Here is a 17,213-nt window from a genome sequence, read left to right on the forward strand (position 1 = left end):
CATTTAACTCTTCTTCAGAGCTAAATAGAAGTAAAGATGTGATGAAATGTATACTGTTTAAGGGGGGTGGAGCAGGTGAAGCTGGGTAGAAGGTCAGTGATAGATGGAGGCAAAAGGAGAGATTGCCAAAGATGTCACGGACAAAAAGACAAAGGGGTGTTAATGATATTGGTACTGGCTAAAGGAGGTGCTGATGGTGGCATTAAGGTCAGAAAGCAGAATATGATAATAGCAGGACAAGGGTAAGCACTCTGGAAAGAACAACATGAACAAGTGACAGATGGCCCTAGTGGGGGTGGGGACAGTGGTGGGGAAAAAGATTGAAAAATAGGATAAAAGGTGGGGATAGAACAATAAATAAAAATGAAAATAAATAAAAGTAATTAGATAGAAAATAAAAATGAAAATTAATATTGGAAAAAGAGGTTAAAAAAAAGGGGTGAGGATGGAGGAGAGAGTTCATGGTCTGAAATTGTTCAACTCAATGGTAAACCCAGAAGGCTGTAAAGTACCTAGTTGGAAGATGAGGTGCTGTTCCTCTAGTTTGCGTTGGGCTTCACTGGAACATTGCAGCAGGCCAAGGACTGACATGTAAGCATGAGAGCAGGATGGGGTGTTGAAATGGTAAGTGACAGGAAGGTCTGGGTCATGCTTGCGGACAGACTGAGGGTGTTCTACAAAGTGGTCACCCAGTCTGCTTTTGGTCTCTCCAATGTAGAGGAGACTGCATTTGGAGCAATGGGTGCAGTAGACTAAATTGAAGGAGATGCAACTGCTTCACCTGAAAGGAGTGTTTGGGCCCTTGGATGGGGAGGAAGGAAGAGGTAAAGGGGCAGGTGTTGCACCTTCTGCAATTGCATGGGAAAGTGCCATGGGAGGGGGATGAGGTGTTGGGGCTAATGGAGGACTGGACCAGGGTGTCCTGGAGGGAACGATCCCTACAGAATGCCGACAGGGCGGGGAGTTTGGTGACTGGAAGATGTGCTTTGTTGTGGCATCATGCTGGAGTTGGCAGAAATGGCGGGGGATGATCCTTTGAATGCAGAGGCTGTAGGGTGAAAAGTGAGGACAAGGAGCCCCTTGGTTCTGGGAAGGAGAGGAAGGTGTAATGGCAGAGGTGTGGGAGATGGGTCAGACACGGTTGAGGGCACTGTCAACTACAGTGGGTGGGAAACCTGTTAATGAAGAAGGAAGACATGTCAGAAGCGCTGTTTTGGAAAGTGGCATCATCGGAACAGATGTGACGGAGGCGAAGGAACTGAGAGAATGAGATGGAGTCCTTACAGGAAGCGGGGTGTGAGGAGCTGTAGTCGAGGTAGCTGTGGGAGTCGGAAGGCTTGTAATAAATATTGGTAGACAGTCTGTCACCAGAAATTGAGACAGAGAGGTCAAGGGAAGAAAGGGAGGAAAGGGAGGTGTCAGAGATGGACCATGTGAAGGTGATGGAGGGGTGGAAATTGGAAGCAAAATTGCTAAAGTTTTTCCAGGTCCAGACAAGAGCATGAAGCGGCACGGAAACAGTCATCGATGTACCGATAAAAGAGTTGTGGAAGGTGGCCTGGGTAGGATTGGAACAAGGAATGTTCCACATACCTCATAAAGAAACAGGCATAACTGGGGCCCATGTGGGTACCCATATCCACACCTTTTATTTGGAGGAAGTGAGACGGGTTTAAGGAGAAATTGTTCAGTATAAGAACAAGTTCAGCCAGACAGAGGAGAGTAGTGGTGGATGGGGATTGTTTGGGCCTCTGTTCAAGGAAGAAGTGGAGATCCTTCAGACCATCCTGGTGGAGGATGGAGGTGTAGAAGGATTGGACGAATGGTGAAGAGGAGGCGGTTAGGGCCAGAGAACTGGAAATTCTTGATATGACGTAGGGAATCAGGGGAATCGCGATGTAGGTGAAAAGAGACTGGACAAGGGGAGAGAGAGCGGAGTCAAGATAGGAAGAAATGAGTCCCGTGGGTCAGGAACAGTCTGACACAATCCGTCTACCGGGACAGTCCTGTCTGTGGATTTTGGGGAGGAGGTAGAAGCGGGCTGTCCATGGTTGGGAAACTATGAGGTTGGAAGCTGTGGATGGAAGATCTCCAGGGGAGATGAGGTCAGTGACAGTCCTGGAAACAATGGCTTGATGCTGGGTGGTGGGGACCTGGTCCAGGGAGAGGTAGGAGGAAGTGTCTGAGAGTTGGCGCTCAGCCTCTGTGAGGTAGAGGTCAGTGCAGCAGACAACAACAGCACCACCCTTATCAGGAGGTTTGTAGATTTTCCCTCCATTTCTTGTTTCCACAGAATAATCTAAAAAAAGTCAATTTTACTTGTGTATCATGTTAGCACCTTGAAATTCTGGGAAATTTATAGATGCCATATTAGTTCTTCAAGTTGCCTCTGTGCCTTTCTGTCCCAGCAGCACAGAGGTTTTTGTGAATTGCCCGTACCTGTACACCTCTCTCCACCTACTTGAGTTCAGACAAGGCTGGCTGCTGATAATAGAGATCATGTTTACTCTGCTACCAATATGTGGTGTACAACACCAGTTCCTTCCTATGCCAGCTATCAGCTTCCTCCACAATTGGACACAGGCAGGGAAAGGCACAGCACAGACACTTCAGAAACACACAACGCTGATTCAAGTGAGAAAGGGAGTGGCAGATCCTTGTGAGCGGATCATATAATCTATTGTCCGTGTAATTTTCCCATTTCACAATAATATATGTGGCAGTAGATTCATGGGTGCCATCCATTTTCACACTGGGTCCATTCAATAAAGTGTGAGATGGCATTCTCCCTGGGAGTCTAATTTTATCAGGTGACATTGAAAATAATTCATTAATTCCTAAGAAATAACACTGCTGGTAAATGGATTGTTTTACACCCGAAAACATCACCTGTTTCCGGCCCCAAATCTCCAAACAGTACATTTTGTTACATTAAAATCCATCTGCCATCCATCAGCCCATCTGTTTATGTGGGCCATAGACTTTTGAATCCAGTTAATCCCCTTTAAAATTGTCACCTGGCCACATAATCATTGGCAACAAATGTTATACTTCAAGGAGTACTCTTCCCCAGACATTAATAAACAGCACGAACAGCAGCAGCTCAGAATGCACACTGAGAAACTTTAAGCCGCTGTCTATTTTAGGACTTTATCCATTTACCATCACCTTCTGCTTCTCATTGCCAAGGCGGCATTCGTTCCAACTAAATGGCTATCAACGCAATGAATCTTAATGTTTATCATGTATGTAGAACTTCTTCCAATGTTTTCTGAAGACCCCAGTAAATTGCAGCAACTGGACAGATCTCTCATCAACTAGTTAGCTACCTCCAAAAGGAATTTTGGCTGCGTTGTAATGCATGACCTAGTTCCTAAATTCTTATAGCCTCTGTTATTTTTAGATCAGCACCAAAATTAACCTGCGCATTTAAAAAAACCATTGCTGATTTGTCATTTTTTTTCTTCTACTATGCTTTCCAAGTGCCACTTTTAGAAATATCCCAAAACTGAGCGAAAATCAGAGTGGGAGGGGAATTGGATCCTAAAAAACAAACAGGTAAATATGGAGGAAATCGACCATTCAAATTAAATCTGTTTATTTTTGGAGCTCAAGTCATAAGAAAATAAGGCACAGTTAAGATATCCAACAGCCAACAAGAGTCTTCAGATAACACTTCACTGCAAAAAAATACTTGTATTCATTTTCATTAAAAGAAACCTTTAATGGGAAAGAACAAAATGGAATCAGATTGAGATCAGGAATGAATCAGATTGAGATCAGATTTGGATAAATCCGAGAACAACCACTGTAATTATGGTTGACTCCTGCATCAAAGTCTGTTTGGCTTGGAGTCCAATAGTGCAAATAGTATAAAAACAAAAAAACTGCGGATGCTGGAAATCCAAAACAAAAACAGAATTACCTGGAAAAACTCAGCAGGTCTGGCAGCATCGGCGGAGAAGAAAAGAGTTGACGTTTCGAGTCCTCATGACCCTTGTCGAAGGGTCATGAGGACTCGAAACGTCAACTCTTTTCTTCTCCGCCGATGCTGCCAGACCTGCTGAGTTTTTCCAGGTAATTCTGTTTTTGTAGTGCAAATAGTATAATCGGTTGTCATCACATTTCAGTTTGTTGCAGCTGAAAGCTGTTATCTGAAAGTATTCTCAACACAGATGCACGTTTTACAAAACACTGAAGTCACTGCATGGTAAGCCTTGGTTGAGTTTGGAGTTGAATGTCGGGTCTGGATGGACAAGGTATCATCACATACAGTAATGATGTTCCAAAGGTGATCATATCCATTTCTGGTTTTCAAAGTGAAGAACATGGAGAATTCAGCTTTGTTGGGTTTTTTTTCAATAGCCAGAAGGAAAGTTGTTTTTGCCCGCTCAACAACCCAAGAAAATGTGAGAATTCAGGGTGGCAAATCAATCAAAACTAACGTTAATAGTCTTTACATTTAATGCTTCCCTAACCCAACATTAGGCAACTTCTCTACAAGTTGTGGGCTTGCGTCTCTCAGTCATCTTTTATTTGGAATATTAAGATGAGGTTTGCTGCTCTACAGTTCTTTGATATACCTTTCCTAACTTCAGCTAAGAAACTCCTCAAAGAATTAAACACAATCTCGCCTAGTTCCTAATTCCTCCGCCCATTGACACCTAACTCCCAAAACGCTGCAACATCAACACTTTGGGAGTTTGCCTGAAGTTCCTTTCAGTTATTTTAATGGAGGAATAAGCCCATTTATTTTAACCCAATCAAACTCTCCACTCAAAGATGCATGAGGAGAACATCAGTCAAGCTTCCTTTCGCTCTTAGTGTTGTCCGGTGCAACTCCATTTTTTGGGTTTCCTCAAATGCAGCTGGTGGTTTACCTTGACCAGGCAAGAGCTGTTATTAAATGGGAATCAGAGCTAGAAAATAAAATAATGGAAGAAAAATTTGGTGATTTTGAAGGAATTATATATCTGCCAGAGAAAAGATGCGAGCGATCAAAAGGGATAATTAATGAGCTCAATGATTGGTATGACTGGTGGTCCCAAACATCCTCATGGTATGGGGAGTCTTTTTACTGTGTTGGGATCTGATCCAGGAGGCTGTGATAAGGCCTCAAAAATAACAGCTCTTGCCTGGTCAAGGGAGACCACACTAAATCTGCAGCTAAGTCCACTAACCCTACACATAAACACTGTGAAACAGAGTGCTGCAACACTTTCCAAAACATCTGGCATGATCACTTTGAGACTGGCACTTAGTGTTGTCCTGTGCAACTCCATTTTTTGGGTTTCCTCAAATGCAGCTGGTGGCTTATCTTGACCAGGCAAGAGCTGTTATTAAATGGGAATCAGAGCTAGAAAATAAAATAATGGAAGAAAAATTTGGAGATTTTGAAGGAATTATATATCATATTATATATACCATGAACACATTATTGACAAATGAGATGGACCCTAGTGGGCAACTCAACATCCTCCTCCTCACTGAGAGACAGAAGATAGTGTGTAATAGAAAAATAGATTATAACATAGTGTTGAGAGGCTAGGAGGGTCATTAGGGAGATGAAGCAGGGTCATTGGGTTGTGTCCACCCATAAGGGTACAATTTATATTATAAAATTATAATTATAATTATAATAATTATTATTATAATTCTAAATTATAAAAATTATATCATTATTGTTATTTATATTTTAAGTTATACAAAAGTTATCTCAAATTATTGCATGAAATCACTCATCATTGTTATTAGTGATGGCTGAAAACTGGTCCCTGGACTAGTACCGGTGGGTTCATTAGGACTTGGATGTGTGCAGTACACTTCACCCGCTCTTCAAACCTCCATGTAGTCAGCTCCTTGTCACAGCCTTCTGGGTCAGATCCCAACACAGTGAAAAAAACCTTTCCATACCATGTGGATGTTTGGGAGCATTAGTCTTATCAATCATTGAGCTCATTAATTATCCCTTTTGATCCCTCTCATCTTTTCTCTGCCAGATATATCATTCCTTAAAAACCTCCAAATTTTTCTTCCAGTATTATATTTTCTAGCTCTGCTTCCCATTTAATCCTACTTTGCTGTGTAATACTGTTCACCAGATTAACAGTACTTGGGCATTTACCTTGGATTTACCTGGTTGAAAAATGGGTTGAGCAAAGTAGGCACGGTTTTCTACCCTTGATCCTGGTTCCAGCCACACTAAATGTCTCAGGCCCGGGACCATGTAAGTCAGCATTTCCTCAGAGTATCAGCCCTGAAATCTATAATGGCCATAAAGACTGTAAATGTTAAACAGCTGTTTAAAAGAAGTGGAGAGGGATAAGCCCAGCAACGACAGGCCAGTCAGTAAAACGTGGGTGGGGAAACTTTTAGAGACAACAATCCAGGATCAAATTTGTTGACATGAAGAAAAGTACGGGATAAAAGAAAGAAAATCAGCACAAATTTGTTAATGGTAAATCATTTTTGATGAACTTGATTCAGCTCTTTGATGAAATAAAGGGAAAGAGTTGATGAGGGTAGTGTGGTTGATGTATATGGGATGTCAAATCTGACCGTGAATTGCCAGCTTGACGTGGTGGAGAGCCTGGCGCACTCCGATGGTCCCTTGAGTGATGCCATTGGGAGCTCGTTGCTCCTGTACAGCCATCTATAGTGGTAGGTCAGAGAGGAGGTGTCAGGCAAAATGCAGTCCAAAAAGTTCTCAACAGCAGGACTGGGGAAGGACGACTGGGCGTCTCACTGGCTGCGAAGGCATAAGGAGGCTGCAGTGGCAAGGTGGTCCCAGTCATCGTGATTCGACACACCGTCAAAATCTGACCACCAATCCCTCAAGATCATGTGGGCAATGACGGTGTCCCAAGTCCTCCACCTTAAACAACGTCATGCACAGGCTTCTACCAGGGTTCATTTTCCATGTCCTGTGGCGATGGTGAATTGGCAATGGGTTAGGGCTGTGAACCTAGCCAAGAATCTGCACAGAGGTGAGAGATGCATGAAGGTTGTTGGATACCTCTGTTGGGACAGAGGTATCTTTGGGCAGCAGGATCTGTGACTGAGCAGTCCTCTTCAGTATATGCTTTGCTCACCCCAAACAGGGATGGGGAGAGATAAGGTGCTCTGAGAATAGGCCACCTTCTCCTGGCTGGGGAACCACTCCCTATGGGATCACCATCTTTGTGGTCAAAGAAAGAAAAGCTTAAATTTTGCAGCTTGGAAAGTTCGAACACTCATGCATCATCTCAAGAGAGGCCATCCAGAAAGAAGAACTGCACTCATATCACATGGGCTATCAAGACTCCAAATCAACATCGCCGCCCTCAGTGAGGCCTGCCTTCCGGTGAAGGGGCAGCTGAAGGAACAAGTAGGGGAATAACCTTCTACTGGAAAGGCTGAAGCAACCCTCATGTCCAAAATAGGATCTCGATGCACTGCCAGAACTCCTCAATTGTATAAATGAAGGACTCATGACACTTCACCTACAGCTCAGCTCTAATCCTCATGCCACCCTCAGTGCTTATGCTCTGATCCTTGACTTTGATGGAGTTGTTCAGGAAAGGTTCCATCCAGATCTCGATGAAATCCTCACCTCAATCCCAAAAGAAGAAACTGCCTTCCTTCTGATGGACTTTAATGTCGAGACTCCAATGTCTGGAGAGGAGCCACTAGGAAAAACGGGGTGGGAAAAGCCAATGCAAACGGTGCTCTCCTGTTGACAAAGTGTGCTCAGGTTGGCCTTATTATCACAAATATTCTCTTCCAATGAGAAGGGCAAATATACAGCCACATGCAGGCATACTAGATCAAAGCACTGGCACCTCTTGGATTATATTATTATTCAAGTCAAAGATGTAAGTGATGCGTGTATCACTTGATCCATGACGGGGACTGATATCTGCTGGACAGATCATTAACTTTTCAGTGAAGAACATCCAAGAGGAAGAAAATCAATGTCTCAGCCCTAAAGCAGCTGGACCAAAGTGAGGAATTTCGTGCAAGGCTCACAATCAATCTGGAAAATCTTCACACATCCAACTCACTTCCAGAACAGTGGGATCAAATAAAGTCAGCTGTACTGGGCTCCTGAGTCCACACCACTGGGTTCAAGCATCGCCGCCTTCAGGACTGGTTCGACGAAATCAATGCAGAAATATATAACTGTCTAAGGTAAGAACCCATGGTGTTGGGGGTAGCATATTAGCATGGATAGAGGATTGACCAATTAATAGAAGATCAAGAGTTAGAATACAGGGGGCATTTTCAGGATGGCAACCTGTAACTAGTGGAGTGCCACAGGGATCAGTGCTGGGGCACAATTATTTACAATATATATTAATGACTTGGGTGAGGGAAATGAATGTACGATCGCCAAGTTTGCAGATGGTGTGAAAATAGGTGGGAAGGCAAGTGGTGAGGATGATACAAAGAGTCTACAGAGGGATATAGACAGGTTACGTGAGTGGGCAAAAACTTGGCAGATGGAATATAATGTGGAAAATGTGAGGTTATGCACTTTGGCAGGAATAGAGGAACTGAATATTACTTGAATGGAGATAGACTGCAGAAAGTTGCAGCACAGAGGGACTTGGGAGTCCTTGTGCATGAATCCCAAAAAGCTAGCATACAAATTCAGCAGGTAATAGGGAAGGCAAATGGAATGTTGGCCTTTATTTCAAAGGGAATGGAGTATAAAAATAGGGAAGTCTTGCTAAAGCTATACAAGGTACTAGTTAGACCACACCTAGAATACTGTGAACAATTTTGGTCCACTTAGCTAAGGAAAGATATACTGGCATTGGAGGCAGTCCAGAGAAGGTTCACTAGGTTGATTCTGGGTATGGAGGGATTTTCTTCTGAGGTGAGGTTGAGTAGGTTGGGCCTGTATTCATTGGAGTTTAGAAGAATGAGAGGCAACCTTATTGAAACATATAGGATTCTTAGGAGGCTTGACAGGATAGATGCTGAGAGGTCGTTTCCCCTTCCGGGAGAGTCTAGGGCCAGAGGGCATAATCTCAGAGTGAGGGATCACTCATTTAAGACAGAGATGAGGAGGGATTTCTTCTCTCAGAGGGTAGTCAATCTGTGGAACTCTTTACTGCAGAGAGCTGTTTGAAGTTAGGTCAGTAAGTATATTCAAGGCTGAGATAGACAGATTTTTAATCAATAAGGGAATCAAGGGTTATGGGGAAAAGGCAGGAAAGTAGAGTTGAGGATTTTCAAATCAGCCATGATCTCATTGACTGGTGGAGCAGACTCGATGGCCAAAATGGTCTACTTCTCCTCCTACGTCTTATGGTCTTATGCCTGGAAGCAGCCTTCATTCCCTGACAGAACAACCCAAGGCTACAAGTCAAGAAGGCAGCATTCTAACAGCTCAAGGCTGACACCCAAAGACAAACCAGGAAGATAAAGGACAAGTGATGGGAAGAGAAAGCCTGAGAGATCCAACAATATAGTGACCACCATGACAGGTGAAGTTTTTTTGAAGTCACCAGGGCCATCTATAGACCAAGGTCAAAAGGACAAAATACCCTTCGCCCACAGGATGGTGTCTCTCTTCTTAAGGGTAACAATGCCATTTGTCAATGATTAAAAGAACATTTTGAACAACTCCTCAACGGTGAAACACTTGCCAGGAATCCAGGCTATTCCCCCAGTACTCTATGATGGAATCTATGGGTGAACCACCATCAATGGGAGAGCTGCAACAAGCAATCAAGTAGATGAAAAACAACAAAGCCTTCAGCCCTGATGGTATTGCAGCTGAGGTCTTCAAAGCTGGTAGACTTTTGCTTATATCAAGACACCATGCATTGGTGTGTGGATGTAAGGATTTGCAGGGAAAAAGAACTCACTTCTGACTTCAGGAATGTGACAATTGTAACTATCTTCAAGAAGGGAGATAAATCAAGCTGTGGGAACTATCGAAGTATTTCCCTCTTGTCCATAGCAGGAAAAAAGCTGACATGCATTCTCCTGAATCGCCTACTTCCTGTCGCTGCGGAAATCCTCCCAGAGACAGTGTGACTTTAAACCTTCCAGAGGAACCTCTGACATGGTCTTTGTTGTCAGATAAATCCAAGAAAACTGTTGAGAACAACAGGAAATCTTTGTTGCATTCATCGACCTGACCATAGCATTTAACTCAGTAAATCACCAGGCTGTGTGGATTGTGCTCCAGAGATTTGGATGTTTGAGAAACCTCATCACAATCCTGCAACTGCTTCATGATGATTTCACTGAAACTGTCTTGATGGGAGATCTGAAACAGTCCCCCTTCAAAATACAGACCGGTGTCAAGCAGGGATGTGTGACAGCCCCCACACTGTTTACGATCTACCTGATAGTGGCTATTGACCTCATCAAAGATTAACTGCACTCTGGTGTGAGTATTAAATACAGTTTAGATGGAAAAATCTCATGCCAAAATTAAACTGATCACCATAGACATACGTGATCTACGGTTTGCCCACTCCACATCAGATTTGAAAGCCATGCTCGATCTCTTCAATTCCGCATACAAGAAACTTGGCTTGTCCTTGAATGCTGCCAAAATAAAGCTCATGTACCAACCCAAACCTGGTCAGCAAAATATTCCACCTCCCAAACATGTTGAGGTATAGGCTCTGGAATATGTTGAGCCCTTCCCACTCCTTGGCAGCTGCCTCTCCCAAAAGGCCACCATTGACAGGAGACCCAGCGCCAGATCAGTTGTGCCAGCTCAGCTTTCTACAAACTACAGCAGCAAGTGTTTGACATCAAAGGCCTCCACAAGTTGGCACCACATTCCTGAACTGCAGCGAGATCTGGACTGTGTATCAGCGACACATAAGTGTGCTAGAGAAATTCCACCAGCAATGCCTCCACTGTATCCTCTGGATTCAATGGGGGGGACTATCAAGCAAACATTAGTTCCTTTTTGAAGTCAGCTCCACAAGCCCCATTTAGGCAATCACCTGCAAAATCAACTACAATGGACTGGACACTGTGTCCAGTTGGCCAAAAAACATCTCCCTACCTGGTTCTGTTCTCTCAACTCTCAGGCAACATTTCATGGGAGGTCGAAGGAAACATTTCACACTCTTAAGCTCTCCTTGAAGCGCGGCAGCATTGACACTAATGACTGGGAGGAGTTTGCTACCAATCGTTCAAAATGATGACAACCTGTCCATCAAGCTGCATCACACTTTGAGTCACAACATTTTAATGATGAGGCATAGCGGTGGCTGAGAAGAAAGGAAAATTAAGCAAATCTTGCACTCCGAATCCCACCACCTCATGCAACATCCTGCCCCATGTGCCCAAAGGTCTGTGGGTTGAGAATGGGCCTGTTCACTCAAAGGAAGACTCATGGCAGGAACTCATGACCTTGAGTAGTCATCATCTTCAAATTAAAGAACAGCCACCGATGACAACTGTCTAGAGGTGTGTGATACAGTACCACATGATAGAAAAGTAAAATGCTGTGGATGCTGGAAATCTGAAATGAAAACAGAAAATGCTAGGAGCACTCAGCAGTTCAGGCAGCATCCATGGAGAGAGAAAGTAAGTCAATGTTTCCAGGTGATGAACCAGTTCTGATAAATGGTCATCGACCTGAAATGTTAACTTTTGTCTTTCTCTCCGTTGATGCTGCCTGACTGGCGGAGCATTTCCAACATTTTCTGATTTTACGCCACATAATGGACTTGTTGGCAGAATTAAAGCCTGTGTGGATTAAAGGGACAGTGACTACATGGATACAAGATTGGCTAAAAGACAGAAAGCCGATGGCCGTTAATGTTTGTTTTTCAGACTGGAAGGAAATACGTTAGGGTTGTTTCCCAGAGGTTGGTGTGAGTAGCTCTTTCAGATGTAAATTCATGACCTGGACTTCTCTGGGTAGCGTACAATTTCAGTGGCAGGAATGTGGTAAGCAATGAGGTGAATAATAACAGAATTCAGGAGGACATAAACTGACTGATGAAATGGGTAGATATTATTAAAAACAGAAAAGTGTGAAGCGATACATTTTCCTAGAAAGGGGAGGGAAGATAATGGTCCAGAATTTCCCGGGAGTGGCAACCATACTCGGGCTGCTACTCTGCTCCATTTTAATTACCTCGAGTTGGGAGCTGCACATTTCTCTCCCAACCTTCCAACCCAGACCTAGTGAGGAAAGTACAGCAGGCAACGGGGTCTTAAGTCCTCCCAGTGCAGGGTAGCAGCAATGGGGGAGGGGAGTGAAGCCTTTTTACGGCACCAGCTGCCAGGAAGTAAGGTTAAAGGTGCTAGCCGCTTTGAGAAGCCAGGGAGAAGCTAAGTGTATAAGGTAGATGGGTAAGATTGGGTGGTTGGGGGGTGGGGGAGTTGGTGTAGGGTGGGCCAGCAGAGGGGTAGGATGGGTCCAGAGAGGGTAGGATGAGTCGTGGGGATGGGGCAGTCAGCTGGGAGGCTAGTTGGGAGGTGGTGGGTTGTCAGGCGGACAGGGGATTGTCGGTGGGTAGCCAAGGGGCCGGGAGGGTAATCGGGGGCTGAGCACGTTATTGGGGGGGGGGGGGGGGGGGTGCGCGTAATCCGGGGGTTGGGGGTGTAGGTAGGAATCGGAAGGTAGTCAGAGGTGGAAGGTTGTCAGAGGGAGCGGGGGTCTTAGTCAAAGCATACTGGGGGGGATGGAAGGTAGTTGGGGGTTAGGAGGGGTAGTCAGGAGGGTGGGGATAATTGGGGGGGTAGTTGGGGGTGAAGGGTGGTCGGTGGGATCGGAAGGGTAGTTGGAAGGGTGGGAGCTAGTCGGGGGTAGTCGGGGGTGGGGGGTTGTCAGTGGGGTGAGGAGGGTAGTTGGGAGGGTGGAGGGTAGTCGGGTTGTGGGGAGCATGGTCAGGGGTGGGTGAGGGGCAATAGGGTGGTTGGGCGGGTATTCAAGGGATGGCGGGATAGCTGGGAATGGGAGGGGGGCAGTCAAGATGGTCCAGTGTGGGGTTGGGGGAGTGGGGGTGTTCAAGAGTGTGGGGGGTCTCGTCGGGGGGTCCAGTGAGTCAGTAGTACAGTTACCCAGGAGTTAGAAGTGGTTTAAATCCTTCTAACTTTTTCTTGGTTACTATTCTGCTAATAGAGTCGGAACCATCCAACATCTCCGAGTTAACTCAGATGGTTCCCCGCGCATTGCAATTGCCCATCTGAAGTTTAAACTTGCTGGGCAATTCCCATGCAGCCCTTGCATAGGGTCTTCTGGGGGGTGGGGTCTGCCAGCGTGTCTTTGGGGTATCTCTGAGGTACAGCCTCCCAGAGAGCAGATATCCTGGGCCAATATTCTAAATGGTAGAATTTTAAAGGAGGTGCGGGTGGGAGGAGGGTGTGTACACAAACCTTTGAAGGTGGCTGAACAAGTTGAGAAGACTGGTGAAAAAAGCATAAAGGAATATTTGGCTTTCTTTATAGGGGTATGGGGCACAGAAACAAGGATGTTTTGCTGAAACTCTAAAGCAACACTGGTTGGCCCTTGGCTGGAAGACTTTGTTCATTTCTGGCCACCACACGTAAGGAAGAATCTCAAGGCTTTGGAGAAAGAGGGTAAAGAGATCTATTAGAATGGTACCAGAGATGCAGAACTTTGGTTATGTGGAGAGACTGGGGAAGCTGGGGCTGTTCTTCGTTAAGCAGAAGGTTAAGTGGAGATTTAACAGAGGTGTCCAAAATCATGAAGGGTCCTGATAGGCCTGAATTTTACCTATGGCGGGCGAGCCTGGGAGCGGTTGGGAAACGGTTCCCGGCCGCGATTTCACACTGACTGGGCTAGTTCACGGGCAGCCAGCGTGAAACGCGCCCTGAAACGCTCAGCGCTACCGGGGTTGGGAGAGGGGGGGCGGTGATGTCACTGCGGTGGGGGGGGGGTGGGGGGGGTGGGTGAGGGCTGCGAGAGAGGTCCCTGAAGGCAGACAGCAGCCTCAGGGAGCGGCAGGCCTGAAAACCATCAAATCAAATGTCCATGTGTCACAATCAATGGCCTGAAAATGGAGCTGGTAACAACGCTGCCCACAGAGGCTTAGTTTTATTTTGTTTCAGAACGGAAACCCCATCCTGCCCTTGGATGAGGTTTGATGAAAAGTGTAAAGGCCGATTCACCCGTCCGCCAGCCGTAAGGTCGGACGGGCCACGAAGAATGGGGGACAACTGCGCCATTAATGAGGCAGGATTTTGCCCTTGTCGGGTGGGCTCGGCGGGGATGGGCAGGGTTGATTGGGAAGCCGGCTTCCGCCCGCGATGGGGGCCGGACCTTGATTTCATGCTGGCGGGCGGGGAGGAGAGCAAGCAGGGTGAGCGGGGAACCTTGGCGCACAGGCGTGAGCGAGAGCTTGACAATCTCCCCAAGGCACAGGGCTGCCTCAGGGAGTTGAAGAGTTTAAAAAATTACAAATAAAGATTTTAAAACTCTTATAAAACATGCCCCCTCAAACGTGGCTCTGTCACATGTCGTAAATGAATTTTTTATTAAAAAATTATTTTATTTTTATTTGGGGCAGAGTTTTTCTGGCGGCGAGCTGGGGGGGGCGGGGCCTGCTCGCCGACGTGGGATGATGTCGTGGGGAACCCTACTCGCGCATTATGGCACTGGGGGAATCCCCTCCCCCACCCCCCCGGAACAGGAAGCGGATAGCGTTTCCCGTCGGGTGGCCCGCTAGGCAGGCCACTTAAAATGGCGGCAGGGCCCGTTTCGGCGGCAGCGATTGGCTGCCCGCCCGCCCATTGAGGGCTAAATCCTGCCCTTGATGTTGGAAACCTCATCCCACCCATGGATGAGGTTTCCGAGAAAATGCAAAGGCCGCTTGGCCATGGCCATAAGGTTGGACAGGCAGCAAAAAATTGAAGTTATTTGATACTTTAATGGCCTTAATAGGCCTTTTAATTGCCAGCTGAGAGAGCTGCCGATTCCCATACGCGCTCGCCAGGACTGCGGGTTGACGTCAGGACACTCGCCCGACATCATCGCGCATCATTTCACACTCAAGCGGGTCGGGCATGCACCCCGCCCAACGAGATGACAATTCTACCCAAAGAGTAAATAACTTAGAGTGGCAGAAGAGTCAGTAACCAGAGGAAAGCAATTTAAAGTGATCGGCAAATAGGAGCAGAGAATGAGGTCTAATCGGGAATGCATTGTCTGAAAACACGGTTGAAACAGCTTCACTAGTAACATTCAAAATCGAATTGGAGAATGCTTGAAGCGAGAAATTTGACAGGGCTGTGGGGGAAGAGCAGGGGAGTGGAATTAGTTGGACAGCTCTGCTCAAGAGCCAGAACATGCACAAGGGGCCAAATAGCCTCCTTCTGTACCGTATGATTCTTGGAAGATGAGCTAATGTCATCTTGATAGGGACAGGAGTCGACCATTCAGCCCCTCAAGCCTGTTCCACCAGCCAATGAGATCATCACTGAACTGTTAATGCCATCCATTCACCTTGGCCCAGCGTAATTTGAAGTTATCAAACTAACCAACTAATTAGCGAAGGAATTTCCAATGTATCCTGAAGAGGGTGGGATTATTCTTGTCAGTTAAATAATTTCATGGTGGGCTAATAACTAATGGCATTGCCCTGAGACATAATGGTGCAAGTATTTAGAGGTTTTGTTTTTTGAAGGAGGGGTGAGAGAAAGATTTTGTTTTAACAAACCTCAAGTGGTTATGAGTCTTTCCTTGGTTCAGTGACTCAGGATTTGAAGAATTGGATGAGGACACATACCTGTGTAGCTCATGTAGTTGTCGAATGGTGTGCCATGGTACTGCATTTGTCCACACGTGTCATTTACTGGATCAGGATCTCGACAGAGTTTGCTTTTGGGAGTTGGCGCGGTGTCTGCACATAAGTCCCCAGTTTCCATCGAAGGGTCCGTTTCCCTGCATGGGTCATCACATGACTCCTTCTCACTCACTCCTTTGAAGACGTGGTACAAGCCCAGAATATGGCCAAGCTCATGGATCATGGTGTTTGTGTGGCCAGGCCTCCCATAGTAAGATGGACTCAGGACTACCCCACCTGAAAATAAATGCAAACACATCAGCCAAGTTGGGAAGCCTCAATGGTTGAACTCTCACCCAACATGGGTACACATTCTAACCTGAGAATTCAAATTTCTGGAAATTAAACAGGCTGGAGACTGGGTGGTAAAACTGGAACAATGCCCTTTCATGGATCAAAGTACAAACCAGACTGTTGGGATGAAAACCTCCTGTTGCTGCTGAGTGTGCAGAGTTAGCTCAGTGTGATGAGTCATTTAGAGAAGGAAGATCCCAGATTTAAGGTTAGCTTTGGTAAGTGCTGATTTCAAAGCTTCAGACAGGATGGTGGTGGGTGGAAGCAGTAAACCTGTGAGTCATACCAGGGAGAGAGGGAAAAACATTTAGGAGACCAAAACTACACAGTATCCTCCAAGTGTGGCCTCACCAGTGCCTTGTATTACTGTAGGAAGACGTTGTTACCCTCACACTCCAATCCCTTTGTAACAAAAGCTAACAAAGCACTTGCACAGCAGATATTCTTGTCACATTTTAAAGCACAACATATTTTTATTCACTTCACCCACACCACCATTCTCCAGGACTTGCTGGTCCTTAGCAACAGCATCCATTCCTCCCCCTCATTTACAGCTCTCTTTCCCGCTTAGCTCTTTTGGAGTTAATTCTAGCTCGGTAACATCAATGGACTCCAGTGTTCCCTCACCTCATCCGTGCCTTTGTTTCTAGACTTGAACATTTCAGTCTGGCCCACCAGAACTGCATCTTCTAGCCTCCATAAACATAAGCCCAATCAAAACTCTGCTGAACATATCCTGACCTCCATCATCCCTCTCACCTATCACCCTGTGATACCTACAATGGCTCCTGCTCCCCAAAACCTCAATTTAAAATTCTCACCCTTGTCTTCAAATCCCTCTCTTGCCATGGATGCTTTTTATGCTGGCGGAAGGTTTGTAGTGGAGTTCCCCAGGGATCAGTGTTGGGACCCTTGCTTAGCCCGATATATATTAATGACCTAGACCTTGCTGTACAGGGCACAATTTCAAAGTTTGCAATGGTACAAAAGTTTGATACATTGTTAATTGTGAGGAGGATAGTGTAGAACTTCAAAAGGACATAGACAAGTTGGTGGAATTGGCAGACATGTGACAGATGAAGTTCAATGCAGAGAAATGTGAAGTGATTCATTTTGGTTGGAAGAACATGGAGACAGTACAAA

General features: G+C 45.7%; 1 protein-coding gene across 1 annotated transcript in view; it reads right to left on the minus strand.

The window, feature by feature from the left end:
- pappa2 (pappalysin 2) overlaps nt 1-17,213 on the minus strand; it is a 641,043-nt gene that overhangs the window by 374,245 nt on the left and 249,585 nt on the right. Inside the window, exon 4 of the mRNA XM_041207795.1 lies at nt 15,720-16,013. Coding sequence (XP_041063729.1) covers nt 15,720-16,013 — 294 coding nt within the window. The remainder of the gene's footprint in view (nt 1-15,719; nt 16,014-17,213) is intronic.

This window comes from Carcharodon carcharias, chromosome 16 (genome assembly GCF_017639515.1).
Source record: "Carcharodon carcharias isolate sCarCar2 chromosome 16, sCarCar2.pri, whole genome shotgun sequence".
NCBI lineage: Eukaryota > Metazoa > Chordata > Chondrichthyes > Lamniformes > Lamnidae > Carcharodon > Carcharodon carcharias.